Here is a 16,075-nt window from a genome sequence, read left to right as displayed (position 1 = left end):
ACTAAGCTGGGAAGTTATCTTAGAGACTGTGCATATTTCAGGCTGCACCAGGGCCCTGAATACACAAACCTAGAATTCTGATTATGCTTCTGGGTGTAAAATTAAAGCTATATTATTAAAAAAAAATCATTCAATGTATTATGTGCATCATATCAACCTGTGAATTTAAATCATTAATAGCTGGGAAGATGTGTGTAGTTCACACTGATAATAAAGCACAGGGAGAGGAAAGAAGCTTTTACTTTTCTTTTTCCTTCGCTATGTGGTTGGTTTTTTTTTTCTGGTCTTGATGCAGTGCTTATCACCCCTGAGCAGCTTTTGTCTTTTGTGAGCTAGTAGCACTGGGCTCAGTCTCCACAGTCCTGTTTTCCCAATCTTCCCAGGCAGGGGTGAGCACAGCCTGCTCGCAGCCCTGGGAATTTCAACAGAGGAAACCAGAAGGTGCAGGTGACAGGTGCCTGCTCCATTGCTAGCAGCATGGTTGTACTGAGCAGCATGTGCGTGGGCCAACTTGCGAGTTCCTGGCAAGCAGGCAGGGTGGTTGCTGCCCTGCCCTCCTTGTTGCCTCTGGTTGAGGCAGAGGATGCTTTGGAAGGATTCATTCGGTCTGCTTCTTATTGCTGCAGTGGCCCGAATCTTCACATCTGTGCTTTGATATTGTTTCAGCTGCAAAGGGAAACATCTAACCTTGCTCGTTAATTCTGCTTTTTGAATAAGTTTTTCTGATAAACATGGAGAGGACAAGGAGATGCAAAAATTGTCAGCACTCTGGGAGATGAGCATGAGCGGGTAATGTTACCCTGAGCTCCTGAGTTTTCTTATCCCTAGTGTTTGACTACAGGCTTCTTTGGGTTCAGGGGTTTTGACTCTGGTTGAAAACAAAAACAAAAACTGAAAACAAGCACAAGGCCTTGACTTCTCCTCCCAGTGAAGGGAGTATAAGCATAACCAAAATAGGTAACTCACTACTGTGATGGGTTTAGAGAGCATGTTACATTGAACACTTCCTAGGAAGCCTGGTCTAGGTGGCTGTTTCCACCCACAAGAAGAATGATTCTGGAAATGTCCTATTTCCAAATGCTTACTCCATCACTGACTTAATTAGTTTAGAATTACCTGAGATGTCACAATGACGCAGGCATATTGTTACACATGAGGAATCAATGTTTATCTCAAAACTGTGAGTAGTCAGGTAGGAAAAAGTATATCCACTTAATCTTACAGTCAGATTGACACCAGAAAAGACTTAACAAGGGAGAAAAAGGCCACATATCCGTGGATAAGGGACACCATTTAGCAGTATTTACCCTGGCAAAATTCCCTCTGGCTTTGATGAGAATGCTGATGGAGTGAAAAAGGCTGAGTCGACACAAAGGCAAAGGAATTTAGTGGGAAGCATTCTTCAGGGCTGTGTGTAATTCTGAATCTGTTTTTAATATTTTGAGGTTTTGTGCTCTGGATTAAATAATGAGTTGAAGAATTTGTTTTGATGTGTTAGCATTTCATCTGCTGCACCATTATCACCTAGGTTTTATAACAAAAAAAGCAAAATATACCACTGTGCTTGATCTTTACAGACCCATAAGTAGAAGCGTCTTTCGTAGTTAAAACCTGAGTTCACTGAATAACACTGTTTGCTATGAGAATTAGAGCACAGAAGGAAGGCAAGGAGACAGATAAGATATACTTAAGTGGTTTATTAGGTCTGAAAATGTGGTTGAAAAGAAAGCAGTCACAGTGGAGTTATTATTATAAAAAAATTAATATATATGTTTATACATATTTCAAGTGTAAAATTGGACTGACGTTTGTGTCTTGCCTTTTTTAACTTATGTAAATGTAGGTTAAAAAGACAAAAAACGGTGTACAGAATGTGAGGCACATAGTAAAGGAACCTGTGTCCAGAATCTGTTAAAGCATAATGGCAATTCAGCAGCAAACTAATATGCCATTAACAAAAAACAAACACACACCCACACATACATGCTGTCTTCTTGTTAATTTCTAATTTTGAAATTTTCATCTCTCAAACTGTTAATAGAACTGCAAAGGAAAAGATCACAACAACAACAACAAAACCACCATATTTTCTATTGGTCTGGGAACAGTATTGTTTTCTTTAATTGCTCCCTGCTTAGCACTGTGATGATTCAAGTCATTTATTGAAGTATCTAAGTGTTGGCTTGCTTAAATCAACCTCCTCTTGAAAACCTTAACCTTCACATTTACCAATTGCTGCATGCCTCAGACTACCACCAAAATCTCTTTGGGAAGCTTTGAAAATGTAACCATGTAGAAATTTTTGAAAGAACTTCCAAATTCCTTTCCTTCGGTATTTATGTTTGAAATTGGCGGTGTTAGTGGGATGATGGGATCTCCTTTCCCATGGAAATGAGAGGTACACAAGTACATAAAGAGGTGAGTGCATTGCTCAGCTTTACTTTGTCTCCAGATGCAATGCTTTTCTTAATTGCTGTCCTTACAGATTGATTTTGGGATATGAAAATCTAGGAAGATCTTAGTTCACAATAGCTTCTCTGCAGACCAAATGACACTCACCTTTGCAGCTGCATCAGCCAGCTGGTGGCTAGGAGTGAGGGGGCTGGAAGGGACATTTACTGATGAAGCTTGTTTGACAGTGAATCAGTAGGAAGCAAGAATGCAGAGCCTTTACAGTGTTTCATAGTTCCTTCCAGAGTGCAGCCATACTGCTCAGTATGTCAGCCATACTAGATTTTTCTTCATCTTGTTTGATATCAATTGTGTCTTGTGCAGATGGTGGTCACAAAACCATGGGTGGACAGCACGAGGACAGAAGGATCAAACTTGAAGCTGGGAAGTGCATATGGAGGAGAGGACCCAAACAAAAAGGACTGGACTCTTTTTGCTGTCCTTCTCCTTGTGTCTTTATTCTCAGGAACAGCAAGCTAGTGCAATCAGGGGATGAGTCCTTATGTGTCATCTGAGAGGTCGGATGAAATTGTGTTGGCTGGACCTGGACCTGGTGACCTAGAGGAGGACAGGGAAGAGGCTGTGGCTGGTGTGCTGCTGCCAGCCTAATTCTCAAATGGCATTAAGCAGTGCTGTAAGGAGTGATGGATGTATGTAGAATGGCAGCAGCTTCCAACCACAGCTATATCTTCTCTTCAGTCACTCAGGCCAGCAGAGACAGCTCAGAGAGGGCTTCTTCACTCAGAGTCTGAAGAGGGACCAAGTATGGGAAGGCTCTGCCCAGCAGTGCTGCCCTGAAGGGTGGAGAAATTGAGTGTAAGCAAAATACAAGTTAACTATCTGCTTCCAGTGATCTCATGTGAAAACCAAGAGATTTTTCTTGATATTCAATGTTTGTTCTCATGTTGGATCTCCTTGACATGCTCAGGAACGCAAGAAGCCACATCAGTAGCAAGTCATTCTTACTAGGCTTACATCTGCTCAGCCTCACCTTAAGTACTATGTGCAGTTTTGGGTGCCACAATAAAGGGACATAAACAGAGCATCCAAAGGATTGCCACAAAGATGGGGAAGGGTCTGGAGGGCAAGAGGCATGAGGAGTTGAGTTCCCTCAACTCCCAGGGCAGAGGATATGAGAGGAGCCATCATGGCACCTGCAGGCAGGCAGTGCTGAGCTCTGCTCTGTGTGACAGTGACAGGGCCCAGGGGAACAGCATGGGGCTGTGTCAGGGGAGAGACAGGTGGGGGTCATGGTAAAGTTCTGCACCAGAGGATGATGGGCATGGAGTTCAAGGAATGTTTGGACACCTCTTTCAGACGTAGGACTTGGTTTTTGGTGGTCCTGTGTGGAGCCAGGAGTTGGACCTGATGGTCCCTGTGGGTCCTTTCCAACTCAGGATTTTGTGATTCTATGATATCCCCCTAACCCATCCCTTCAGCAAACTTTGTGTTGGTGCTTTAAAGGCTCAGAGTATGATAACACATAACCTAGAGCAGCTGTAGGAATAAATAGTAAGGAAATGAGCTCTCCATACTTTTTTTTTCTCACAAAATGACCATTTTCAATACAGGAGTACCAGTTGTAGGCAGCAGCACAGCAGTGTGAAATTTCAGGCAGAGCTTTCCCAAGGTTGAAACATGGTTACAGGAGTTTGTGATAAGAAGAGCTGAGCAATGGCAAGTAAAGACAGACCTGGGTGTGTTCAACATGGGTTTTCAGAGTGCTTTAGAAATGTCTTCGGAGAGCATCAGCTGTGTTTGCATGAAAGGAACAACAACAAATCATAAATTCAGTATGAAAATAATTCTGATAATCTCTAGTACCCATTTTGTGCTGATGGAAATTATGTTACTTAAGGAAAAAAGTCATTTTCAAGAAATATAAATAGTAATGAAATAATAGGATTAAATTGATGTATTGAGCCTAATTTGCAATTTAATTGCTCCAGATTTATTGCAATGTAATTCCATTAATACGAGGAGTAACGAAGTGCCAAATCAGGTCTGTTGTTTGCAGATCTCCCCCAGAGCTCATTAGTGTGTATACAATTGCATGAAAACTTAAATGATGCACAACTTCTGATTTTTTGCTTGGTTTGAGGAAATCTGCATATGTTGGAGCCTACAGAGAAGGTAAATTGAAGCAATTGAGGAAGTGTCATGTAGCAGTGATACAAGGAGCGTAGTAAAATATTCATTATCTCTGAAGAGCTCAACACAATTTTTATATATTGAAGCAGGATAGTCATCAGTTCTGTCACTGGTCATCACTTCTGTTAATTATGGCAAACTATGAAGAAAGTGACAACGGGATACAGAAGATGCTTTAATTCCATTTCATTGCCAGCTAGAGTAAGTAACTTTATTATCTAGTGTAATATGAAAAACCCATGTAGAAAACTACTGTGGTAGGTTCCAGCTGAGAATATACGAGCTGTAAGCCCTGGAAATATTGAACGAACATGTATTGGTTTAGTGTGACAGCATTTAGAAATTCCTGCAAGGCTCCAGAGTACAAGAGGACAGCTTAGCACGTCGTCCCACACAACAAGTAGGTCATAAAAAATGCAACAAGTAGATAGAGTAGGCCAGTGGGAGAACGGCAGATGGGTCAGACAGCCAGGTGGGTTCAGCACATATTTGTGACGCTTTGTCTTTCTGTATGCCTTGCTCTTATCCACATAGTTTTACTTCCTCTCTCAAAAAGTGTTCTTGAGGAGATCAACCCAAAAAACAAAGCATGCTTAAGAACAACAATGAAAACTTATAATTTTGAATGCTAGAATATTCTAATGTGTGTGATGGAGTTTTGCACCAAGAAACTCATCTGCTGTTATTCTGTTAGGACAGGAATGTGCTAGTGAATTGAGGGATGGGCAAAGATTTGCCTAAAAATAGTCTGAATTTCTTTTCCCAGAGCAATAAAAACTTGTCCACAGCCATAGGAGTTGTTATAGGCAGGTCCTTGTGCAAAGGTGTTTTATAGGCCCGTTTCTGAAGTGCATTTCATGGAGAGATAAAATGCAAGAAGTGTTCAGCATATTTCAGTCATCATGTTGCAGACTGTTTGCACTGTGTGACTGACTACCTGTTACAGGAGTCGCCTGCAGTGGTTCATCCTTGAAACCTGAACTTTCCTTCAACTTTCTCAGTTATTACTTTGCCTATAAATCTATCCATAACTCCCTGAACAACGTTGTCTTTGAACTCCAGTGTGTCTACTCAGTGAAATTCTCATCTAAGCTTTAATCTTCTCACACCTTTATATATTTTAAGTTTCATCTTTGTAGCCTGGCATGCACGAACTGAATTTAATGGTGATAAATGAGCTGAGAGCAGAATCAGTAAAGTGTGCATTAATCTGTGCCAAATTCTCAGTCCCACCATGTTAAACTTGAGGAAGCTGAATGGGAGGATCTATGAAACCCATTCCTGTAGCTTAGGCTCATCTCTTGTGCAAACACTTTTTTGTTGTTGTTGTTTTAAAACAGTATGTATTCACGTTATGTGTCTTCTCTACTACAAAACAGATCATCACTGAAGTAACTGTCTCAGTGTACCTTCATAATGTGTTCAGAACAAAGTGAGGAGTTGTTTTGTGGAAGTATTTGAGGGTAGGATACGAGCAAACAAATCTAGATCAGAAAGCAAATCTTTCCATCCTTCCTATTTGTATTTTCTTGATACCCACAGGGAATGAAATCATGCATACGCTTTCTCTGTCAGAAGAGAAGTGGCCATGGTTCTCTCTCTCCCTCTCTCAGAGCATGCAAAAAATAGTGTACTACTGAGCTTTGCTGCATTCATTTGCTGGTAACATTTGTCATTATCTGGATCTGTTTTGCAGCTTCTGAGTAACAGAGCAGTGCTAGTAATCTGTGACATGGATGTGTAGTGTGTTAAAATATTTTCAAATGTGAATCATACCTGTAGTTTTTATTACTGTAAATGGAATTATTATAAAGCACATGTGCATTTGAATTACCTTCCCTAATTCAGAAAATGAAGGTGTTCTGGAGAGGTCCCACGTGTCTTGTCAGCACATTTATTTGTAGGTTTACCCCAGATTTGGGCTATAAGCCAGACTTTATATTGCCCTATGTTGTAAGTGTGCTTCAGTTCACCTATTGCCTTTATTAAGGTGGACCATAAACCCACCTGGACGGTAAGAACCATGTTTAAATACTGTTCAGACAGATGCTCACTGAAGTCATGAGGGTGAGCTAAAAAGATCCTTGGGGCATGGTTAAACATTTGCTTTTGAAGCACTGTAATAATATTAAAAATTCAGTTGAAGATACAGCAGCTCACTCCATGGATGTCTGCTTCTATAAGAGTTTAAGATAACCTTTGCCCTCAAATAGACTAATGCTGCTCATCTTTATAGGTGTTCCATCAAGGTGTGGGTGAGATGGCTGAGTTTTGGAGAAGTAGCCTGGTTATGTTGAAGTTATTATGACCAGCCCTGACAATTAGTGCTACTAAACCACTGATTATCTTGCCACTCTCTCCGTACACCTGCAAGACCTGGTGTGTTGATAGAATATTTTTATTTGTCCTAGACATGTGGGCAGTGTTCTGTATGAGTAGCCATTTTTTCATTTATAGACTGGGCAGGAAACCTCTTGGGTAGAGTCACACAGTAAATTGCTTCATCTTGCTTTGTTGTCTTGTTTGTTTTTTAACTCCCCTTGCTCCCAGTTCAGGATGAGGAAGAGAACAGACCCTGGGCCAAGACATTTGTTTTCTTTCTTGTAGGGTAAGGAAAGGAGAGAATGAAAGAGCGAAACCAGCTCTGGTCATTTAATTTTGTGGGGGTGATGGACAGGTTTGCTCACAGACTTTTTTTTCAGCTTTATTAGGCTCACCTCAGCACTTGGACTTTCTGTGAAGTCTCTAGACAAAGCATTTACCCACCTACCACCATCCTTTCATTGGTAAAACAGATACTGTGTTATCAGTCTCTGCTTCCCTCTTGCAGGGACCAATGCTAAGACAGTATTTGTGGAGTACATCTGCGCTTTCTGAAGGTTGTTACAAGTATTTAGACGTGGTTCCCTGAACCTAGCCTTCCTACAACTGTATCCAGGCAAATTGTTTTTCAAGGGGAAAACACTCCTGTAGGCACCGTGCATATGGCCTGTGCTTAGGTTTACTAAATTGAAACCTTTAGGAATAATTGCAAAGCCTGCATTGAATTCACTGCATTTGGGCACGTGCTCTGGTGCTTTCTGACAACGTACTCTCTTGTCTTCCTTGTAGCAGATTGCAAGCAGTGAAACGTGAAGAGATTACAAGGAGGCGTGTACTTAAGTCAAATGACCCATTCTTTTATCAGCCTCCTAACAAGAGGCTGCTAGCTTTTGGAAATTTTTGGGGGGTTTGTTTTCATTCTGTTCTTTTTTCCTCTCAAGAAAGTACAGCTGGAGAGCATAAGCTAAAAACAAATGATACTGCAGAATATCTGCTTGTTCAGTGCTACTCATTGAGCTTAATTCTGCTAAACGTTGCCTGACTGAAGCTTTAAACTGCATGTAACTGTGTTTTACACTTAGAAGCTGAAGGTATGTGTAAAACAATTCCCTTGGCCCAGCATGTGGCAAATAGGCAGTGGGGTTAGAAGTTTAATACAGGGTTGTTTCTCTCTTCGAACTTCTTTGCCTTCCTTTCCTCTTTAATGTATTTAATTTCAAGTACCAGATTTTTGGAGGAATATGTGCTAGCTCAGCTACAGAGGAAGGGGTGCTGACATTATATTTATATTTTTCCTTTTTTTTTCTTTTCTTTTTCTTTTTTTAAATGCCCAGTCTGCTAAAAGCAAGGAGCTGATGTGGTGCTACAGAAGGTTTTATTTGTCCTGGAAGACAATTGCTGGAGATGCTGCCTATCAACTGATAACACAACCTCCCCATCTGCCACCTTTTGCAGAAGGGAGCAGGATGGCTTGCAGCTGTGCATGAAAGCCCTGCAGGGCAGCAGGGAGATGGTGAGGCTGCAGGATGTGTGTTTTGCCCTTCAGAGCCCACTGCTTTGGGCAGATGTGTCTGGGAGAGAAGTGACCGTGTACTTTGGTGTGCCCTTTTGGATTGCAGACTTCTTGGAAGCATTCTCCCGGATCTCCAGAGCTGTGACTAAAATGTGGTGTTCTGTTTGCGTGGCTTTCTGGGTTAGATTGCAGAACTCACAGACATCTATGGGAAAAATAGATAAGTAATTTCTTTTATCCTGTTCTGCTTTCACTGAATTTTCATTACTGCTAGGAGATTTATTAGTATTTTTTATGACCAGTCATAGCCTGTGTTCTTTAAAATATTATTTGCAATTTCCTTTCTCTAGAATGTGCCATTTAAAGAACACAAGTCAGATTTTCCATCAGTTGCATCAGGGAAGTCATAAATATGTCAGAATGGGTGTATTTATGTATTGTATTATGTAGGAGAAAGAATTTGGCCTGTACTGTGTAAAATTAAAACAATAATTAAGCTCTGTCAGAATAGTTGGAAGGCAAACTACTGCCTTACTTATATCTGTGTGTTTATTGTATGTGATAATTCAAGGATAATTACAAATTCCTCTATACCCTAATTCACCCCAATGGAAATGTTTGGGTCACGTTACCCTTTGACAGGTGTTTTAGTATCAGGAATAAGAGGAAAAATTTAAGAAAAAGATGGAGTGCTGTGGTCTGAAGCATGGTGGACTTGGTGCCCTGATGGGGCAGAGGGCCATCCAGCAGCACAGGCAGGCATCGCGGAGGAGATGGAGCTTGCAGGCTCAGAGATGGAGACTGAGTGGTTCGGGCTGGGGCCTGAGTGATGTGGAGTTCCTGGTGGAGGAAAGGACGGAAAGGAGAGCTGGTCAGTATCCACCAAGTGCTTAGCAAATAGGAACAGTTATGCCTAGATTAAGGTTCAAACAGAAGCATCACACATCTCCTCAGTTTCCATGCCTCTGTGCAGCAGGCTTTTGCACAGGTTCTTTTCTTCCTTTGTTCTTGAGGCAGCGTGGCTGCACCTGATTCCTCTGGCAAAGGGGTATACGTTTGGGAACAACATTAATGTTTGTTAATGTTAATGCCTGGAAATACCAAAGTGTAAGATGGTTTGGTGGTTTAGGTAGACGTCAAAATAACTTGTAAAAATTCTTAACTTTTTGTGATGATGGTTCTCACAAAAACCTCATTTTCCAACCATTTTTTTCCCCCCAGACAATTGTAATTTTATAAAGTAAAATAAAAATGTACTTCACAGATTAATGAAAACCGCAAATGTTACGGGTTGCTTTAGGTTTAAAAATTTCTTTCAGAAAATGATTACAGTCATTTGGCAAGTAACTGCCTTGTGCTGAAAGCTGTTCTTTTGTACAAGCATTATGTAATGTGGCAGTTAATAACATTAATGTAATTGGATGTTAGATGACTTCAGTATCTTGACGATAAAAGCCTGTTTACAAAGATGAGGCATTCTTGCTGGAGTGCCAGATTGTTAAGTAACCACAGGTTGCCAGCACTAAATGAACTTGTAGCCTGTAATGATGTGTGAATTGCTATCTCAGATGCATATTTATTGGGAAAATGCTCACTGGCACTTCATTGGTCACAGCTACATGTGTGCATTCTAATGGCATACTTTGTATGTGCAGCTCAGCATGGCTCATGGCAGTGTCTGCTGCTCGGGGCATATTTTGGTGGCATACAGCTCCTCACGAGTGCTGGCAGTGCCCCATGGCCCTTTTTAAATGGAACTTCTTGTGAACTGCTGGGAGATATAGGAACTAAGCTGAGTAGTGATCTTTTTTCACCTTTTTTTTTTTTTTTTCTGTTGAAAAGTAGCTTTCTGTGATGTGACATCTCTAAGAAACTACCTTTAGGTAAAGAAGTTTCATATTAGCCCATAAGAGGAAATATTCCTGCAGACACATTCAGAAATGGGACAGCAATTTGGAGGGAGCCAGACCTGGAGGTTACCAGCTAAGCTAGGGCTACTCTTTCTTCTTGAAGTTCTGCTGGAGTCTCTGCTGGAGTCTGAAAGGAAACTAAGTTTCCTGTGCAAAGGTTGCTGCCATGTGCTGGAATGTCTCACTCAGTTTCTTAGACTGGTTGGGAATTCAGTACAAAGAGCCATTCTTGTGAATCATGTTTTCTTTACAATTTTGAATTTCAGCTCAGCAGTTCATTCCTCCTTTTCCTAATGGATAGAGCATTACTGGAGTGCACATACCTTTAGTGAAATGGCTCGGTATTTCTTCTCTCTGGAAGCTTGAATTGCTCCAATTTCATTCCTGTTTGTGCTATTCTAAAAATAAAACATTTGTTTAGAGCCAGGATAAAAAGTGAACCTAATGGTTTACTAAATACTTTGATTCAGAGTTTTAATTTTCTGCCCTTGCTGGGGACACCGATCAGTTAATATCCTCATATTTAAAAGTTTTTCAAAGGTAAACATGTAGAAAGACATCTTTCAGTAGCCACATTTACAGATTTCCACGTGGCTTCGGAGTATCCATTTTGCTGTCTCTCGCGTATTGGTATATTCTCATATATACTGTTGAGTATTTTGGATGCATGAGGTCTGCGTGTTTGTGTTTTAGGTGAAGTGCACAGCAGTGCATGCTCAAGATAGCTGAACTTTTCGTTGTCCCACTTTTATCTCAAACTGAACTTCCATGAAAATCTAAAGCAGTTTTTGTGTTTGTATGTGAGTGTTTGCACGTTAGAGCTGATGACGAGCAACCTCCTCACCACCATCCAGTTCCCCACCAGCAGTGCTGATGTCAGCCCAGTTCCCTGTCAGCATGCTCCAGCAGAGGGTGTGACGCAGTTAATGAATGGTCAGCTCCAGGGTGCAGTTATGTCAGAGCCTGGGCTTAGCACCCATCTGGGACACCAGCAAACAGCACCTGGAGAACCTCAAAACATCTCTGAAATTACCACTTACATCTGTGCTGCAGGGCAGTTGTACTGTGGCCTTTGCCCTGCCAGTTTCTGAGGCAGGGGCCCTACTGGGACCCTTTCAGCCCTGGGTGCTGAGGAAGGGTCCCCAGCTGAGTCTGTCCATGTGGCTTTAGGGTTTGGTGCTGCTGAGGGTCCTGGCCAGCTGCTGAGGCCGGGGTGAAGGCAGTTGCACTCAGTCTTTGAGTTGTTATGCACAACTTCTCCTGCCCTCTCAGTGTACATAGAGACTACCACCTGAACTTGGCCCACTTTTCAGGATCTAACTTGTGATTCCTAAGACCCAAGCCTTTCTCCAAATGATCCTTATTTGTAAAATACATAGTAGAAGTGTGAGGTGGGAGAGTATTTGCACAGAGGCACGTAGCAAATGTTTAACTGTCCCTCTGTTGAGTTATGCTGCCTTAAACTTTTCACTCTTTAATTCTAAACAGCTTTACAATTATATGAACTATTTTGAAACATAATATGATTTCTTTTCCTGAATTTAACTTCTGGTCATTTAGGACTATTCACAGCTGCAAGAAGTTTTTACTTAAAATCCTATTATTACAATTTTTCTGCAAACTCTTGCAGCCAGCAATCCAGAACATTCAGCTTCTATGTAGTGTAGGAAAAACTTGTAGGGTTTTTTGTTGTTGTTTTCTTGTTGTTTTTTGTTTGACTTGCTATTGGATAGAAAGAAAATATAGTGTAGTTAAATTTTGGAGCTGCAGTACACCCTCGGTACTTGTGATCTAGAAGCTGTTGCAAACACTTGGAGACACTTTCTTTAGCATTTCAAAATTCCCTGTAGAATTGAGAAAGAAGAGGTTCACCTCGCAGTTCAGACTTGAAAAATATTTTAACCTTTCTTTAAGCTGTGTTTTAAAGTTTAGAATTAGCTCTGTTCTGGGCTGCACAGATGGCTGCATTTTGTGTATTCCTTTGTTAAGGAGAAAAAAAGACCATGTGATCAGTTAATGGCTTAAAACACTGTTCGTCTTCATTTTATATCTTCTTTATGGGGCTCTCAGGGGTTGGGGAAGATACTTGGAAAATTGTTGTTTACAGTGTAAGACCTGTGATATGTGTTGTACTCTGTGTCCTGGAACTCGTGAGCTATTTTTGCTCCTACTTTCTAATCCTGGTTAATGAATTTCACAGCTTCATCCCTGAAGCATCAGTGTTCATAACTCTGATAGTAGAAGTTAAACCTAAGACTACAAATGTATAGAAAATGTTACTTGATTTCTATAACGTGTGGGCTCTCTCTAAAATAATCTTTATAGCCAAAATTCTACATGAAGTGGAAATGGATTGTAGGAAGAAATGGACTTCATCTCTGAGTCACAGAAGTGGTTTTTAAAGCTAAACACACTTTTTATGCTTTCAGCACACCGCAGAATGCTTTGTAGGCTTTTTCCCTGGACAGTTTTTGGAAACACCATAATGAACTGTGGACTCTACAAATCAAATATGGTGCTGGGATAAGTGACAGAAAATCCATGAAATCAGTGGTGTGTCAATTTTAGTATATAAAACCGATCCTTAAGTCTGGGATTTTGTGCTCTGTAATTAATGACTGTTGTTTTCAAGTAGATTTTAAAATGATACCAACTGAAGGATCGGTAGGTTAATTTTTAGATGTGTAAACCTGCATATTTGGGACACAGAGGAACTCCTGACAAAACCGTTGAGAGATGAGCAATTCTAAGGGCATGTAGGAAAACAAAAACATCTGAAGTTCGTGCAAGGCTCTCACTATTATATAGGCACATGACAGATTTTTTTTTCCTCGCATTTTGGGAGCATTGATATAAATACTAATGTTTTTATCCAATAAACACAGAAAGCTTCCTGTAGTCTTTAAAGCAAAGTGTGCAGCCAATTGTATCTGGTTGAAGTTGCTCTTGAAGATGGGCACAGCCAATCTTTACAGCTTTATTCCCATTCCTGCTGCAAAACAATTTCCACCACAAATCCTACAGTTACCGAGGATGTTCACATTACTGCAGAAGGGAAATGCTGTGATGTTTCTGTGATGTTTCTGCAGTTCCCTGTGACTTGCACTTCAGGATAGGAAGGAGATAGAATTAAGATGGTTTGAGATGCTGTTGTCACTATTTGGGTCTCCAGTGTTAACTTCTATCCATCAGGGATTTCAGTTGTTTCTGTGTTTTGAGGCTTGTTTGTGTCTGCATGAGAGCAAACAGTGGCTTCCAGTCTGCCGAATTCTCCTCCCCTTGCTTATTCATGGGGTAAAGGTGAAATTCCCTATAGGTTTTTGAAAGTCCTTTATTTATTTTTTGCTTCCAGTGAATTTCCAAGAAAGAAAGACTAAGAGAGTGTCACAGGAAAAGCAGTGTTTGCTGAGAAGTCTGGTTGCCCTTAAGTACCGTTTCCAGTTCCTCAGGCACAGAAGGAACTGGAATGCAGGGGTCAGAAGCTGCCAGTTCAGTTCATGTTAACACAACATACAGAATGTTGTGTTACAGAGCAGAACCTCTTTGTCTCATTAGAAATCTGGAGATGTAAGAACTTGTTATGCTGCAACTTTGGAAGTGTGAAAAGTGGTTCTGTGTTAATATAAGCCTTATAGCTGAGGAAGCTCAGTCTGAAATGGTGGTCAGTTGTTACGGGTGAAATGTGCAGAATTCTCTCTTTTTGTTTCTATGAATGTTCGCCATTACCTTATGGTTGACAGGTTTTCCACAACACCATTATTATCTTTAGCACTGCTTAACACAGTACAGAATCTATGTTAATAATAACGCAGACTATAAGTGGAGATGCTGAAAAAGTAACTGTGTCTTTTTTTTCTTCAGCGGAACCCCTGCCTTTAATGGACTTGTGCCGAAGATCAATTCGTTTTGCTCTTGGCAGAGACCGCCTGCATGACATAGAAACTCTACCTTTGCCTCTGTCTCTGAAAAACTATTTACAGTATCAGTAAGACATCTAGAACCCTCTGGCCTCACGTTGGACTACATCAATGCAAATAGCAGAAAATTGTTTACAGCGAAATATAAATTTTTGTGAAGGACATTTAAGTGTTATTTAATTTTTAATATATATTTTTTTCTGAATCAGTGAAAGCAGATCACTGTGGGGGACTACTAAAGAATGTGAAAACATTGATTTGATCAAGATTCATTTGTTATCTGTTGTCTGTTGTGTTTACAGTTCTGAAAGCCATTATCCTAAGCTGTCACTTATTGGTTTATTGTTGACGCCTCTAGTAAATGCCAATAGAAAATCTGACCTGCAAGATCCCCTGTCATGCAGGACAGAGCATTCTTCAATTATGTGCGTGTTGTTTCTTTTTTTTTCTTTCTTTCTCTCTCCTATACTCCACCCCAATAGCTAGAATCAATTAGCAAAGGAAAACTTGAAAAATGCTTCAATGTGAACTTTGGTGTCCAGAGTTGTAGAGCTTTGTGTGTTCTGCACCCAACATAATCAGCTGATAGCATCTAAAAGCTCTGACATTAGGGGAACGAGCAAAAGAAGCAAGCAAGCAGATTGTCTAGAAGAATGTGTGATTTTAAAGCATAAAGGAAAAACTGATAGATGTGTCTGAACAGTCAATTTTTGGACAAGGTAAGTAAGATGCAGTCCATTGCTTTCAAGACCAAATCTAGTCCCTCCAAAGTTCTGCAGTCTATAGCAAAGTGCTCACTATCCCAAGAATTTAGGATGCTCATATTTTAGAAATCTTGTCACTTTTTTATTTGAGCAAATTTATAATTTTTATGTGGTATGAACTCTAAATACTTGATTCTCTTCTTAATGTATGCGTGACTATAATGTTTATTTATCTGTTTAGAATCTGTGGAGTTCTCATTTAATTGTTTCCCATCTTGGGGTTACTGATTTTGTTGTGTGTTTGGGGTTTTTTTTTGGTTTTGTTCTTTAATTTCCCAGCTTTACCTGAAATGTTATTAATTTTTCAGGCTCATCCCATTTTTAAGATGCTGCTTTCTATTTGCATTTCTTACATGTTTCAAATTATCAGCCTGATCAGTTATCTAGTTTTTAAACTGGAAGTTGTTGTTATGGCAGGATGTCAAATGTTTAGACTGAGCTGCCTTCAGCATATTTTAATGTGAATTTACTGACAAATGAAGAGAAAATTTCTAATAAAGTCTACTGTCCAAAACAAAACTCATGTCTTCTTTAATGAAGTGTTAAATAACACAGCAGTGCATGCAGAGTTGAAGTTCAGCTCCTCCTGCAGCTTTGTGTTTGTGTCCAGCACTGTTTTGGAATTGCTTCTTTGGGTTCATGTGGGAGTGAAGATGATGATACTGTAGGCAATGGAGTGTCCTGTTCCTGAATTATCTCACTCACTTTGAATATGGTTGTACTCAAGTTTTAATGCTTTTAATGCCAGGCTCCTCTAACCAACACCGGACTTACGTGCTAAGTTTCACTTGGAGATGCAGTGATTGTGCTAACTTGATGTTTGAATGTGTGTGATACAGGCAAATACACTGACATGGAGATGGTTGTCCTGCTGTCAGTCATCCCAATTACAAATTCAATCTGAAAAGGGAAACCTGAGATAAAAATACAGCAACAGGAGCAAGAGTGGAAGCACCAAGAGCAAGATAATGTAGCAATGTCAAAAATGAAATAACAAAGATTTGCAACTCCTGGGCTTAACTATGCAAGTTGATGACTATTTCAGCA

General features: G+C 40.3%; 1 protein-coding gene across 1 annotated transcript in view; it reads left to right on the top strand.

The window, feature by feature from the left end:
• The window catches only part of SPSB4 (splA/ryanodine receptor domain and SOCS box containing 4), an 82,218-nt gene extending 66,964 nt beyond the window's left edge, over positions 1-15,254 (top strand). The window contains exon 3 of the mRNA XM_065748600.1: positions 14,209-15,254. Within this exon, the coding sequence (XP_065604672.1) occupies positions 14,209-14,336 (128 nt within the window). The 3' untranslated portion in view covers positions 14,337-15,254. The remainder of the gene's footprint in view (positions 1-14,208) is intronic.
• Positions 15,255-16,075: the final 821 nt, after the last annotated feature.

Source organism: Cyrtonyx montezumae, unplaced genomic scaffold (assembly GCF_038088225.1).
Source record: "Cyrtonyx montezumae isolate F1298 unplaced genomic scaffold, pur_monq_1.0 scaffold_5, whole genome shotgun sequence".
NCBI lineage: Eukaryota > Metazoa > Chordata > Aves > Galliformes > Odontophoridae > Cyrtonyx > Cyrtonyx montezumae.
Note: the sequence above shows the minus strand (reverse complement) of the source record. Positions and strands in the feature narration are given on the sequence as shown.